The 13,632-nt window shown below is 48.8% G+C and overlaps 1 protein-coding gene across 1 annotated transcript in view; it reads right to left on the bottom strand.

The window, feature by feature from the left end:
- Positions 1 to 8,397: 8,397 nt before the first annotated feature.
- Positions 8,398 to 13,632, bottom strand: part of LOC125941331 (uncharacterized) — a 7,104-nt gene continuing 1,869 nt past the window's right edge. The window contains exons 2-4 of the mRNA XM_049658363.1: positions 12,663 to 12,712; positions 11,055 to 11,295; positions 8,398 to 9,325 (exon numbers count right to left, since the gene is read on the bottom strand). Coding sequence (XP_049514320.1) covers positions 9,023 to 9,325; positions 11,055 to 11,295; positions 12,663 to 12,712 — 594 coding nt within the window. The 3' untranslated portion in view covers positions 8,398 to 9,022. The remainder of the gene's footprint in view (positions 9,326 to 11,054; positions 11,296 to 12,662; positions 12,713 to 13,632) is intronic.

The following is a 13,632-nucleotide window of genomic DNA, read 5'->3' as shown; positions in this document are numbered from 1 at the left end:
GTATAAAAGAAACGAAGAAGGAAGTCAGGCGATGAGGATGAATGAAATGGGTGACAGAAAGAAAGAAGGAAGGAAATAACGCTGCAGTCGATTAGTTCATTTGACTCAGGGAGCAAAGGTCAGCTTATCGTTAAAGGAGTAGACAGACAGCGGGGAAAGGAACGCGTCGACGAAGAGGACGCAGATCACAGATGGCGAACAACTGAACGAAACAATCATCGAATGCAGGATAACGAAGCACGGCAGTAAGCCGAGGTACCAAACCTACCGTAGAAGTAAGGAATAGATGGACAAGAAGGCGCAAGGAAAGTGTGTGTGTGTGTAGGGGGGGGGGGGGAATCATGGGGGGCGCTAGGGAGGCGGGAGAAGGCGGCGTCGAGTGTCGTGAAATTGCCCGTGACCGGGGCGTGAAGCGCGGAGCGCGCGTGCGTCCCAACGATTACTCGGGCGGTCGCACATAGAGGGAGCCACGTGTTCTCGCTGCGCGCTCTCCCTTGAACGGCGGCAGAGGCACAAACGGTTTCTTGGTGTCGTCTTCTAGCTGAGGCTTGCCGACGGTACAGAAGGGTTGTTTGCTCAGTGTTGCCGTCGCGCCGACTACGAGCGCTGGCGTGTTCGTACGTAACGACACGCAGAAGATCGTTACGTGCCGCCACTGTCGACGGTACATACGCCCTCTAGTGGCGGCGCGACATTCAAGAGACGCTCGCCTTGCGCTTGCTAGCGCGAGTGCGCAAAACTCGCACGTGTGCTAAGGTCAGGCGCTCTCTCACCCGGCTTCCTTTACGTCATGCAAGATGCTAAAGAAACGCCTTCGTTTGTTCAGTCGTTCGAGTGAATATTTGGGTCGTTCCTAGAAGTGGCCGAGAAGACTGCGTTAGAGGATACTTGTGCTTTCATGTGTGTTTGTTTCGGGCACACAGAAGGACTTCTGTTCGGCGGCAGTGTCGTGCTAGAATGCCGTATGCTTCTGGAAAAAGGAAATAGTGCGTGAAGAGAGGTGCGTGTCGCCCTACCGGAACACCAACGTTTATCCTGGGGGCGCTTATGTCCGTGATGGAAGGGAAGTTGGTGGATGGAGGTCGTCTGGAAAGCCAATATGTCAAAAAGGTGCAGAAGAGCTGACTTATTTCCCGTATTGCAGATAGTCCTTCCAATCAACACTTCATCTCGACTCAAGAAAGTAGACAACAGCGCCGCCCTCTGACAGAAGTGGCCACTGTACTATATGGTAATCCATGACTATTGTTGGGAAGTGTAGGGTCGTCATCAGTCGAGAGGCGGCGCTGTGCTCAACTCAGTGAAGTGAAGTAAGAGCTTCGAGTCGAGGATCATTTGAGAATACCGCGGTTATCACATGGAGTCAATAGAGACGGAAAGCATGCTTTTCTTCTACGCCGCCGGAGTAAGAACTTGTGTTAAAAGGCTAGGGAGACTAAAAGAGTGAGAAGCTTGCATCTCTACACGTTTTATCACGACGACCCAGTAATGACGTCTAGAGGCTTGTGGCGACACACTGCGCACAAACCCGCGCAGCCTCCGCCTCGCCACTTGCTAGCCCGGCGTGACACGGCTGCATGTTGCACCACGCCTCCCATAAGGGACAGCGCCACCGCAGCGTCACCGGAGGCTTACGTCACCGATGGTGGATATAAACCCAAGCTTCCAAGCTCGAAGCCTTCTTCCTTCGCTAACCGTTTGAGCGCAGCGGCGGTATGCTCGCCCGGCCGCTGCTACTACGCTAATAAACAGTCGTTATGTTTCATGTTGGGATGCGTCCTTCCATCGACACGGCATCACACGGCTACAAGAAACACCTACATGGATATGAACAACAGGGGTCGAACACGAGTTGTCCTTGGAGCCAACGTTCGTGAAAAGTATTTTGTCTTCGAGGATGGGCTTTCCCTCACACGCGGAAAAAATTGTGATATCATTTTTCATTGCTGGGTTACAGAGTTATAAATTCGATAGTTTCGTTTTCTGAAAATTTGCGATTATTGCCAAATTCCGATAAAAAATTTGCGACCTAAATTAAAAATTTGAAACCAACAGTCACCAGATTTTAAGTTTTTCTTTTAAATGCAAGAAACCTCGGCAAATTTTGTGCAGTGGGTGTCCGAGAAAAACGAATTCTCCTTTTACATGTATATAGGTAGGAGCACCCGAGCTAAAGCTTCCTCTCAAGACAAAGGGGAGTCGTCTTCTATGAAGACAAGTTCCCTTGCCGCAAGGTTGGCTCCAGATACGTAATTGTTTGGCCGCTGTTCCTCATCTCAAGCATGCATCTTCCTTTGGATCTCTCTCTTAGATGTATTAAGTACCGCGGGCAAGAGGAAGTGACGAAAACGATTGACTGGATATTTTGTAACAACGACGTGAAGCCAGTAGACATTGAAGCCAATGGAACAAAAGGGGAGTTGGGAATGAAGTGTGTTATTTATTGATATGCAGAATTAAAGTAGAAAGTCTTAGAAAGTGCAACCCAAGCGTCTTTGCGTACCCAAAACCCCACGCCCTACGCACGTTCTTTTGTATTCATTTCGCGTTCTATTGCTAGTCCAGTGGTTTGTGCCGCTTAACTTCACAAGCGCGGTTTGCTGGGCAAGGTACCTTATTTTGGGCTCGCAGAACCTAAATCTCCATATAAAAACGTCGCAATTTCGCTCGAAAGGCGAAGTATCAATTGCGATAGCCAATTTACTAGTAGAGAGCTACACGAAGTAAGGATAGGAGTTTTATCAGCTGAATAAACTTGGACATATTCGCTTACTAACTGAATTAACAAGCATGATGTCAGCGCGCACAAGCAAATATGAATAGATCACACTCGATGACCGCATACAACCACTGTCAAAACGCTTGCGTGAGCAAGCACGGCAGCAGCAGCGACCGAAGGTTCGTGCGGCCTAGCGCTTCAACGGAAACTGAGCCGCGATAATACAGCACATACAAAGGTAAGATACGGTTTTCGAGATACGGTGCGCGCGACAGCCCTCAGCTGCGCAAAGTACAAGTACGCAGCTGCTGGCAGAGTAGAAGCCGCGTGCCCTCACTCCCGTGCTGCCGTGCTGCCTTCCCACTTTCCTCCTTTCGCGTGGGAGATGAGTCGCCAGTTCCCCTTGCGCTTGGTCGCAAAATACGCATTTGGTGCCGCAGCTAAACGCATGCCTCCCCTCCCTCCCTCCCATCCCCCCACGGCCATTCGCACGACGGAAGGATTCGCGTTTGCTCTCCACCGTGCGTTCGCTCTCCGTGAAAGCGCGCGTCCCTCGCGCGCTTTCACTCGCACATACAACATACGACGATTTTATCGCCGCTGGACTTTATACGGTACCTCAGGGCGACGGCGACGCTGAAGGCAGAAACGCGCTTGGAGTGTCATTATAATTGTAATCGCAATAAAATAAAGGAAGTGGGAAAAAAATTGTCGCAGGGGACACCTGAACTGCAACGTCTGATTGATGTGTGGGTGCTCTACCAATTCAGCCATGGCAGCGGCTGTCCCCTGTCCCGTGAAAAATGGACGAGGGCGGCGAGTGAAATTACTGCTGCTATGTAATCAAACTATTTTAACAGCATTGGTGGGTACTCCTACTTTGCTACCGGTGGTCGTCGTAGTCACAACCAGTGCATCCGATTCGAATCCCGGGGTGCTATCCCGAACGCTCTTGAATTCCGCCATAATGTCAACTCGGATTGCCTCGGAAGGTAGCTATGTCAAAGCCTTCTCTGCTTGGTTCAAAACGCGAAAGAACGCGTAATTCGACAATATGGCGCAATTGACAAACTCTAAAATAGGACGAAGTTCTTTTGGAGCGACCTTTGTAGCTACCAACATTGTCATTTTACAGGAATTGGGGCCACATCTACGGGCTCGAGGCATTTGTAGACCTTACAGCGAGAACTCCCCTGGGCCTTGCCATAATGCCCTCTGGGCTGTGCTGATACCGCGTGAACCCCTCACAAAAAACATGGCAGAAGCTGCCGCGCGTGCCTTTGTAAGAGGCCCAGCGAGAGGAGGTTCTCACTGGGCCTCTTCGATTATCCGTCCCTGTCAGTCCCGGACTGCACGAGGCAGTGCCTTCAGCCAATGAGCGTTGCGTGTGCAGCGTCTCGCAGAGTCCGGCCCTGTCAAACACTGATAATCGAAGAGGCCCACTGTCCCCGGTGAAAACGACTAGAGTGGGAAATATGCAGATTCCACGCACCGTGGGAATCGACGTTATGCGAAACGTGTTGCAGCTGACTGGTTACCTAACGCAGGTTAGCTTTCTCTCAATAGGTTACCAAATGGATGAACATGTTTGTGTGCGTGCGAGCGCGCGTGTGTGTGTGTGTGATGCAGCTATAGTTGGCCGGGTAACCTCGAGACAATATAATCATACACGCATACGCGCTCGCATCACACACAAACACAACCGCGCGCAAGCACATGTACGCCCACACACACACACACAAACACCACACACACACACACACACACACACACACACACACACACACACACACACACACACGCACACGCACACGCACACACACACACACGCACATGCATAAACGACCTCGCTTGTGCTCTTTTGAAGCCGCACTGCAGCGGTGTCGCCGTCAAACGCAGGGTGCCGACGAGACAGAAGCGTGGTTTTCTCAGAGTTGCATCTGCCGTCTCAAGTGAGAGCAGAGTGTGCACATAACGACACAGACAAGCATTACCGTTACGTGACTTTGGTAGCGGCATGTATAGTGGTGGACCGTATGACGACGACGGGAGTTACAAAAGACGCTCGTCTTTTCTGCGCCCACGCTGTGAGTGCATGAATCCCTCCACGTGTGAGACACAAATGCTTTCGCCTCTTTCCCTCGGCGTCCTTCACGCCAGACTCGCCGCCAAACAAACGCGGTGTTTGTTTAAGCGAATGTTCGCTTCCCTGTCGGCACGGGGATAAAAAGACCCGCGTTGAGTTGTGCCTTGGCGTTTTTGTTTGGCGTACATCGCCGAACTTATGCTCGAGGAGGGATTTGTAAAAGAACATCGTCATCTTCTGCTGAAAAGAAAGCTAAGTAATAAAGGAAATGTCGGCTGCTCCTTGGAAAAGGAAACATTGCGAAAAGAGGTGTGTGCGTGTGACGCGCTCTGTCACTAGCATTTTTTTTTCATTTTTGTGGCAGAAGTGGTGAACGGGAATATTGTACAGAGGCTAGACGCCGCATGTTCAGGAGAACAATGACATAGCATGCAGCATAACTCGCCATCTGCCTTCGACAGGAACAAAATGTATGCCTCACTGCTGGTCTTCTGTGAAGAATTGCGTCGTCTGGCCGTACTTGAGAATGCTTGCGCTTCTCGTACACGACCACGCCAGCAATTCGAAAAGGGCCGAACCTCTTTATCTGGAGTGGTCTATACTAAAGGAGATGTGACAATCAATGACGGTGTGGTGGTGGAGTTAGAAGAAAGGCAACAACTTCTCGATAATTGCTGTAAAAAAAAAAAAAGGTGTGTCTTGCGAACAGCGGTCTGCTCAGTGCAATTACACGTTCATGTCGAATACCTTTCGTTTCACGACATTGGTAGGAGAGGCTTTCATCGTGCACTGTACTACAGTACGCTGCTGCTGATCAATCATTTTGTATAACGATAAGGAAAACAACTGCAGCTATCCTTTGTCAGCTGCTGGTCACGGTGCTGGAGTCATTGCTCTCGATATGAATGTGTTTGGAACGAAACCGCTCTAAATGATTGAATAGAATGCATAAACATGTTACGCACCGTTTCGAAAGTACGCAACTCATCTATAGAAGTGACTGAACGCACAACATCCAAAATACCATGCTGTAGCACGTTTTAACAAGTTGGTTTTTGGTACTCACTTCGGTTGCGAACACGGAGAAAGATCGGGAATGACCATTGTTCTCAATTCCTCACACCGGCCTTTGCAATTATTCAGAGTTTCACATGGATGTCGCGAGTGGACCGTGACTGCGTGCCTTAAATGGTCCTATGTGTTCAGCACTGACGAAGGCAGGAAGCCTGCACGCGTGAGCTTATAGCAGAGGATTGAACAAGGTCGTTGCTTTGCTTCCATTCCATGGGACGCGTCTTGCGGACTGTTGTGCTTCCGTCGGTAGTCGCCGTCATCATTGCGTAGTCGTTAACGTCATCGCTATCGTCGCCGTCATGTCGTCGTCGTCCCTGCTATCGCCCTTTTGTGCACGAAAAAATCAGCTTTCATTTGAGCAAAATGTCTGGCGGTCGTGCCACTGCGTACAGCTCTGAACAAAAGACGCGACACTGCATACAGTCGGTCACGTAAGTTGACGGGACACAATATTTGCGAAAAATCGGAATTCCCACGATGCCTGGGCGCATAGCTTCAGATTCAAAGTTTCCGTCCCTAGTAGTTTTTGCGACCCACGCAGTGACCCAGAAAACAAGCGCCACCCGGTAAACACAGCATTAATGCACGGATGTTGTGAAACCCGTCTCCCGTAAACGTTTGTCGCCGACTGTGCTAGACGAACTGCACGAGACAGAATGGTAGCTGTGTATCGTCGTTCTGTAGTGCGTCCTGCCCCTTGTTTCGGGCAGCGTACTGCATTGCCTGAATCGTGATATGTGCCGCTTAGGTGACGGCAGCCCAACGTTTCTGCGCGGCGTGACGTATTAGCAGCGGCTTGAACTTGATCTTGGTGTCATGGGGCTTCGCTGTACCCACTGCAGCGTGCACACACAGTGTTCGCTCTCTCCCTTTTCTTTCTGTTCCCCCTTTTCCTTATTCCCGGTGTAGGGTAGCAAACTGGACGCTCGTCTGGGTGACCTCCCTGCCTTTCTTCTCCTTGCTTTCTCTGCTACGTCTATTCCGCTGGCCATTTTGTTGCCAGTGGCCTTTTTGCTCAAGACACCGTCGCTTTAATTGAAAATGAGAGTGAAAAGTACTTACCATTTCTCCTGTATTTTGGGTGAACTGCGATGCACTGAGGGAACCAAATAACTCACACTTGCAAACATCGTCGAAATGTTTTTTTATTATTATTATGTCGGTGTGTTGTTAGCTTGTTACCTAGGCTGTACAGCGCAGTCGTATTCGTTGAATTGTTTGCCGGCATTGCTTGGCGCAATGGACACTGAAGCGAAATTGGCCTATAGCGAGATAGCGGCAAGGGAACGGCTATAGAGCGTACAGTCTTTGTAAAATTTACCTCGCGGCATCGATTCATCATTCGTGTATCCGTCCGCCCTCACCGTACTTCAAAGTCATGAGGCAAGGAAATATTCCCTACAGTAATAGTTAGATGAATACTTTTTCTACGGGGTGCGCATCCCATCGGACCTGTCTAGATGTAGGTGTAGCCTGTATATGATTGTTTTCTTCGTCTATCGCAGGCACGGCGCATTTTGTCTTCATTTGCATAGAAAGAAATATATTGACGTGAAACACTTCACTCAGATTGGAAGTCGCCGGTATCTCCTCTATTTAGCAACGGCGACAACCTAACAATGAAATGGCGAATACGATGGCGTCCATCACAAGGAGGATTCACATAGAAGAACCAGCCGATGAAGTTCAGTTATTTACGTGACGTCACGGCGGACGCGAACCTCTTTCAATATCAGCGCCCCGAGGGCACTGTGCGCAGGCGCAGCGTGGTTTAGTGAGCGGCACTTGAACTGAATCTTTAACTTGGTGATTGAGTATTGATCCCTGTCATTATGACCCTTGCTTTTTTCACTGTTTCGGCGAAGAATTACGAGCGTAACTGAAGTACACGTAATAAGTGCAATTAGTCACTGGCGTTATACCGCCAACTCTCTGTCCCGAAAGAAGTCATACTACCGACAAAATGGCCGCCAGATGGCAGCAAAATATACATACACGTGAAATAACGTTGGCAGTGCGTGAAGGCCTTCATCGGGGCTACCTAAAAAAATCCAGCGGCAGAGTATAGTCGATGGTTTTGTTCCAGTCCAGAAGCATCTTGTTAGCTGCACAGAGGCATATATCTTCCGCAACAAACAACCTGCTAAGTTTTTCTGCAAAAGGCCGTTGTAGCAGCGGACTCTGTTTTGGGGTTAAGACGTGATTCTTCTGCGCCTTACATTTGGGTACAAAGATTCTTGACCGTCAGCGCCTGAACCTACTGATTGAGTAGTAGCGCAAGAGCTTTAAAGTCAAACTACCCGAATGTCATTGCATCATTTACGAAATAAGAATGGGAACCGAGGGGCTCGATTTTATTAGTCATAATTACCGGGTTCGGCTCCCGCCGGCGACAAGTTATCTTTTCGTCCACTTTCATTTTCCTTTTCTTCATTATTTTCTACATTCCAATTTCAACTACACTTAATTTCCCCGATGCTTTCCTTGGCTTCGTTGTCTTTGGCTTTATGTGGTTATTGCATCGTTTAAGTTACTTTTGACTCCGTCATAGTAATCACTCATCCGGCAATGACGTTTGCCGATGCTAACGAGGAGGTCAAGGATTCGCGTTGGTCGAGAGCTCACAGAGCACACGCAGGATAGCTTTACGACGTCATGCTGCGCGCTGGGACTCCTATATCAAATGGCTTGTAGTCTAAAGCTCGAGATGCTAAACAGTCTTCCATTATCTCCGGTTAGCGAGCGGTCACAATGAACCGCTCATTGTCCATGGTGATTAGTTCTTACATTTACCCCCGTTCGGCGTATTGATTGCCTGTAAGGACTATAACAGGCCAATGGCAAAGTGTCGGTCTACAGTACGACAAATGGCCGCGGAGTGCCCTTCTGGGGAGCCTTGGCACACACAACCCTGACCTGTCGAAACCATAGCAGGAACATGAGCCCGTACAGCCTTCGCTAGTTGAAACCTTAGCGCCGACAGGAGTCTGGACAACCCTCAGTTGTTGAAACCTTGGCACATTACCCGAGCTCGAGCAACTCTAGCGTCACTTCGTATCGTCACGGATGTTACTTCGTTTCTGCGCCTTCCTGGCGATCAGTGACAAACAAATAACAATGATCTCGATGGACAGAGCAGTACATCAATCCCTGAACTTGGACTTGATGGACGCCGGCAGCGGGATGATGTGCGATATGACGTTGACGAGGCAGAAGGAGCCCACGAAGGCGAAGCACAACCCGAAGTTGAGCCAGTACTGGACGTCCACTTCGGCCTGGCCGCGGCCCATGCGGTACTTGTGGCCCAAGTAGTGCGAGCCGTTGACGAAGAAGCAGCGTCCGCTGTCCACGTTGGGGCCGCAGGCGCTGCCATTGAGCGATGGCAGGTTCTCCAGACCCGGGTGCATCTCGAACTCGTTCTGCTGCACGAACGCTGCCGCGTACCGCTGCAACGACAAGAAGGAATTCGTTTACGTAGGTCTTGCGTTGTTTGAGATAATTTCGCCCCTATAACAACGTGCTGAGAGCTTATTAGCTCAATCTTCAAAGGTGTCCCGTGTGTCCCGTTTCCGTGGTCATCGCATTGTCTACAATGCGCTGTAATTTACCTATATTTATGCAAGACAAACTAGGGCCGGGATTTTCGTTTGAGTCTTGAAAGGCGACTCTATATCTCTAGGCGGATTAGCGGATTGAAGAACAAATCTTTATTATTTTTTACATTTGAAAGAAGCTAAAGAGGAGTGGATCAGAGAGCAAACGGGGATAGTCGATATTCTATAGCTGACATTAAGAGAAGAAATGGAGCTGGGCAGGTCATGTAATGCGTAGGGTAGATAACCGGTGGAACATTAGAGTAACAGAATGGGTGCCATGAGAAGGCAAGCGCAGTCGAGGACGGCAGAAAACTAGGTGGGGTGATGAAGTTAGGAAATTTTCAGGTATAGAAATCGAATCAGCTAGCGCAAGACAGGGGTAACAGGAGATCGCAAGGACAGGCCGTCGTCCTGCAGTGGACATTAAAATAGGCTGATGATGATGATGAAATTCTAGTGATTGACTGCAGCAGATGCATTGAGTTATGCTACCGTGATCGTGTGAAATCAAGAAACTGTCAGTGCCGTCTTAACAAAGCACGCTTTCGTCGGTCGCCTAAAGAGGTAACTTACGCGCTTCGATGTACGTTTTTCGCATAAGGGACTGAGTACCAACTAGGATACCCCGCTTTACAAATTTATTATCATTATTTCCTTCACAGTGACTTCATTTCCGAGTCTCTTTACGTGTCGCACCACATCGATCATCGCCATAAAGTTTGAATTTAACAGCAACATTAACACTTTCAGTCAGACTTTTTTTTCCCCAGATCATCGCAGCAATAAAACCGCATTGACACCAGCAATTGAACCACATTTACACCACTGTCTATAAAAAACCTACCGCAATCCGTTACTTAACATTTTATAATTAGGAATTATTAACGTGTCGTACTGTTTATTTGATTTCTCACATTTGCAAACTATTCCGTAAAGCATTAGCTTAGCATCGCATAATTAGGAAAAACTGTCATGATGTACTGTTTACTTATTTGTCGTATTATTTGTTATGCTTCTCGTTTCACCACTGCCATCTGCACTGCCCATGGGCCTCGAGGGCAACATAAATAAAGAGGTATGTCAGCACCATCCTTATAAAGAACGGTTTCATCATTCGATGCGGAGACTCAATTATAGGTGCGAAAAAACCACCGAGCACCTATTGTGTAGCTGCCCACGCTACGCCGTACAACGCCTCTCCCTCCGGACAACTTTAAACCTACCGAACTCGAGACCGTTCTCTGAGCCAAAGGTACTCGGACCGTGGCTGCCCCCTTCACTGGCACAGAAAGCGATTCGTGCCCTAGTACACTACTTGAAGTGCGCGGGTTTAAGAGACCGCTTATAGTGCTCCGTGCATCATCCGACGTGCAATCAGTTCTCACTCTCTCCCTCTTTCCATTCCCCCATTCTCCCTTACCCCCAGTGTAGGGTAGCAAACCGGACGCTCGTTTGGTTGACCTACCTGCCTTTCCTATCCTTGCTTTCTCTCTCTCTCTTCATCGTTCGCCAAACGATAGCACGTCTTCACTTCGCAGTACGCGTTAAAATAATAGCGACTTAGTTGTCCTAAGCTCACCTGTAACGTGGCATACGTGAGGTAGTACGTCCAGTCTGGAAGTACGACCAGGCTCCGCACCGTGCCGGAGGCCAGCGCCGCGCAGAGCGACAGTACGCAGGCGGACCAACGGAACGATGCGAACGAACTGCGCACCACCATCATCAGGGCGACGGTCTGCTGCTCGGCGAGCGCGTACAAGCACCACATGACGCCGCCGAAGGTGGCCCAGCGCTGCCAGTCGGCCCGCAGACCCGTGCCGCTGCAAATTGACACAAAATCGAGCTTTACATTTTCCCCAATTTACACGAACAAGCGGAGGCCATCGAAAACGACAAAAGCCGCAGTGAAGAGGCTCGAGGAATCGTCAACCTCCTTAGAATAGCTTTGACAGCATCAGAGAGCGCGAAACCATAGAAATAGTATTGAGAAGCAAGTTGCTGAAACAGCTATACAACTGCCAGACGCAAAGTTACGAAGAAACGCAACAGACAGCTTGATCAGTACCAGAAACATCATAAGTAAACCAGAATCACCTGTATAAAACGTCCACAAGTAAAAAGAAAAAAAAATGAAGAAACAAAAAAGTTCGGCAGAGAGACTTAAGACTGCTTACGTGTGGGAATGCGAAAGCATTATAGTCCCTTTGGTGAAATAGGCCACATCTTTAGTCAGCCAGATGGCTGCAACGTGACGTGTGCAATGACGCACACGTCACGTTGAGCAACAACCTTTACTCAGCCAGAACCATGGGGCTGCCTTGGCGTCCGGGAAGCGTGCTTGTCTCGCACCCCGGACGCCCGGGTTCAATTCTCACCGAGACCGACATTTACCAAGTGTTCTCTTCAAAGCCACTAATTTGTTTACACGAACCTCTCTCAGACATTTGACGTCAATCCGAGCATTGCACCGTCTCTGCACCGTCAGCCATTTTTGCTACCATCGCTTGGTCACACCGCCACCGCCGCCGACGCCATGGTTTTCGCGTAATCGGGCATATAATGCTTTCGCATTCATATAGCGCAGACAAGTTGGAATGATAACGATTATGTTGAGTGTCGCAGAAATATGAGCGTCGCTATGTATACATTACTCTTCCAGCTAAACCTCTGCCTGATTTCCGGCGCAATTTCGCGCGGGGGTTGCATCTTGCAGTTGGTTATATTTAGTGCCACGTTGTGAGTATTACTCGTCTACTTCATTCAGAATAAACCTGAAGTGAGCCTCGTCTCGGTACCAGTGAAGCGTTGATTTCGCTGCAAAAGGAACGGTGGTGCCATCTGTCGGTGTTTACGGTGGAACGCGCGTTTCTAACTTAGCGGTGACAGATGGGGACACCGCTTTGGTGCACCGCAATCGACACAAGTTTCTGAGTGGTGTCGTGCATGTCGTCACATGCACTTCGGTTTTGCAGTGAACGAAACGGGTAGCTAAAGTTCCCAATTCGGCGCATTATTAAATTTAACCCAAAGCAAAACGCATGTACACCAGATGCTTCTACTTATGAAGCACTCAGTATCTGCTCGTTTTCTTTCTTTTTTTCTATGGCGCGAGAGCCAGGTACGACCAAAAGGCGATACTTCGAAGGGAATAGCGATATTTCAAAAGACAGCCAAGTTCTGCACTCACGCGTAGATGATGGTGGCGCCGGCAAAGACGCTGATCAGGCTGAGCGGATGCTGAATAGCGTGTGGGTGAAAAAAACAGCGGGCCTCGGTATTTGCCTTCCCTGCTCTCCTGGTAGTACCGTGTCGGTGCGGGGCGTCTGAAAAAGGGCGTGCGTTATACCGGTGTTTCAGCGAACACTTCAAAAAAATTGTAAAGGTTGCCTGTGGCAGCTTGCAAAATTCTATAGTTCATGAGCTGGTCTACTCGAAGAGGCTGACATTACTTGCCCAAAAAATTTAAATGCATAATCGATTAATTAGCAAAATTCACTAATTAAGTTTTTAACTACCTTATGGTCCATATTGCAATTTACAAATTCAAGCCGTGGAGTTCGCAAGGCGGATCCACTTCGAACAAATTCTCACGATGACACCAGTTTCGAGATGTTAATTCCCGAACTTTGCGGACAAATGCATAGGCGTTCCAGTTACTTTTGTGCTTTAATGCATAAAATGACGTTTTTTTAAGAAAGTAACTGGAACACCCATGCATTTCTCCGCAAAGTTCGGGAATTAATCTCTAAACGTTTGAACTACTTAAAAGTACTCAAATGTGAGACTATAGAACATAAGAAACTAGTTTCGCGCCATTTACTACCGCACGGCGAAGTTCGTGGCTTTGTTATTAAATCTGTAAAGGGAATCTGGAGCGATACAACGATGATATATCCGTACATTTTATGTCCGCACCTGTGGCCTGATACTGGAAACATGAGAATAAACCATACAGTTTTAGCACATTAGAAAATGAAAGGTCAGCCGCACGCCGCGTCGCAGTGAATAAGCGAGATACTATATAGAAAGCAGTGGAAAAGATCAGAAAGGGGTTGTCGGACCACTTCCGACAGGTCATACACAGAGGGGAGCAATTAAAACAACCGAAATAATACGCGGCGTGGCTTCCTGGCCGAACCGATAACACCGTTGGAGGA

This window comes from Dermacentor silvarum, chromosome 11 (assembly GCF_013339745.2).
Source record: "Dermacentor silvarum isolate Dsil-2018 chromosome 11, BIME_Dsil_1.4, whole genome shotgun sequence".
Taxonomy (NCBI): Eukaryota; Metazoa; Arthropoda; class Arachnida; order Ixodida; family Ixodidae; genus Dermacentor; species Dermacentor silvarum.
This window is presented reverse-complemented; position numbering and strand designations above follow the sequence as displayed.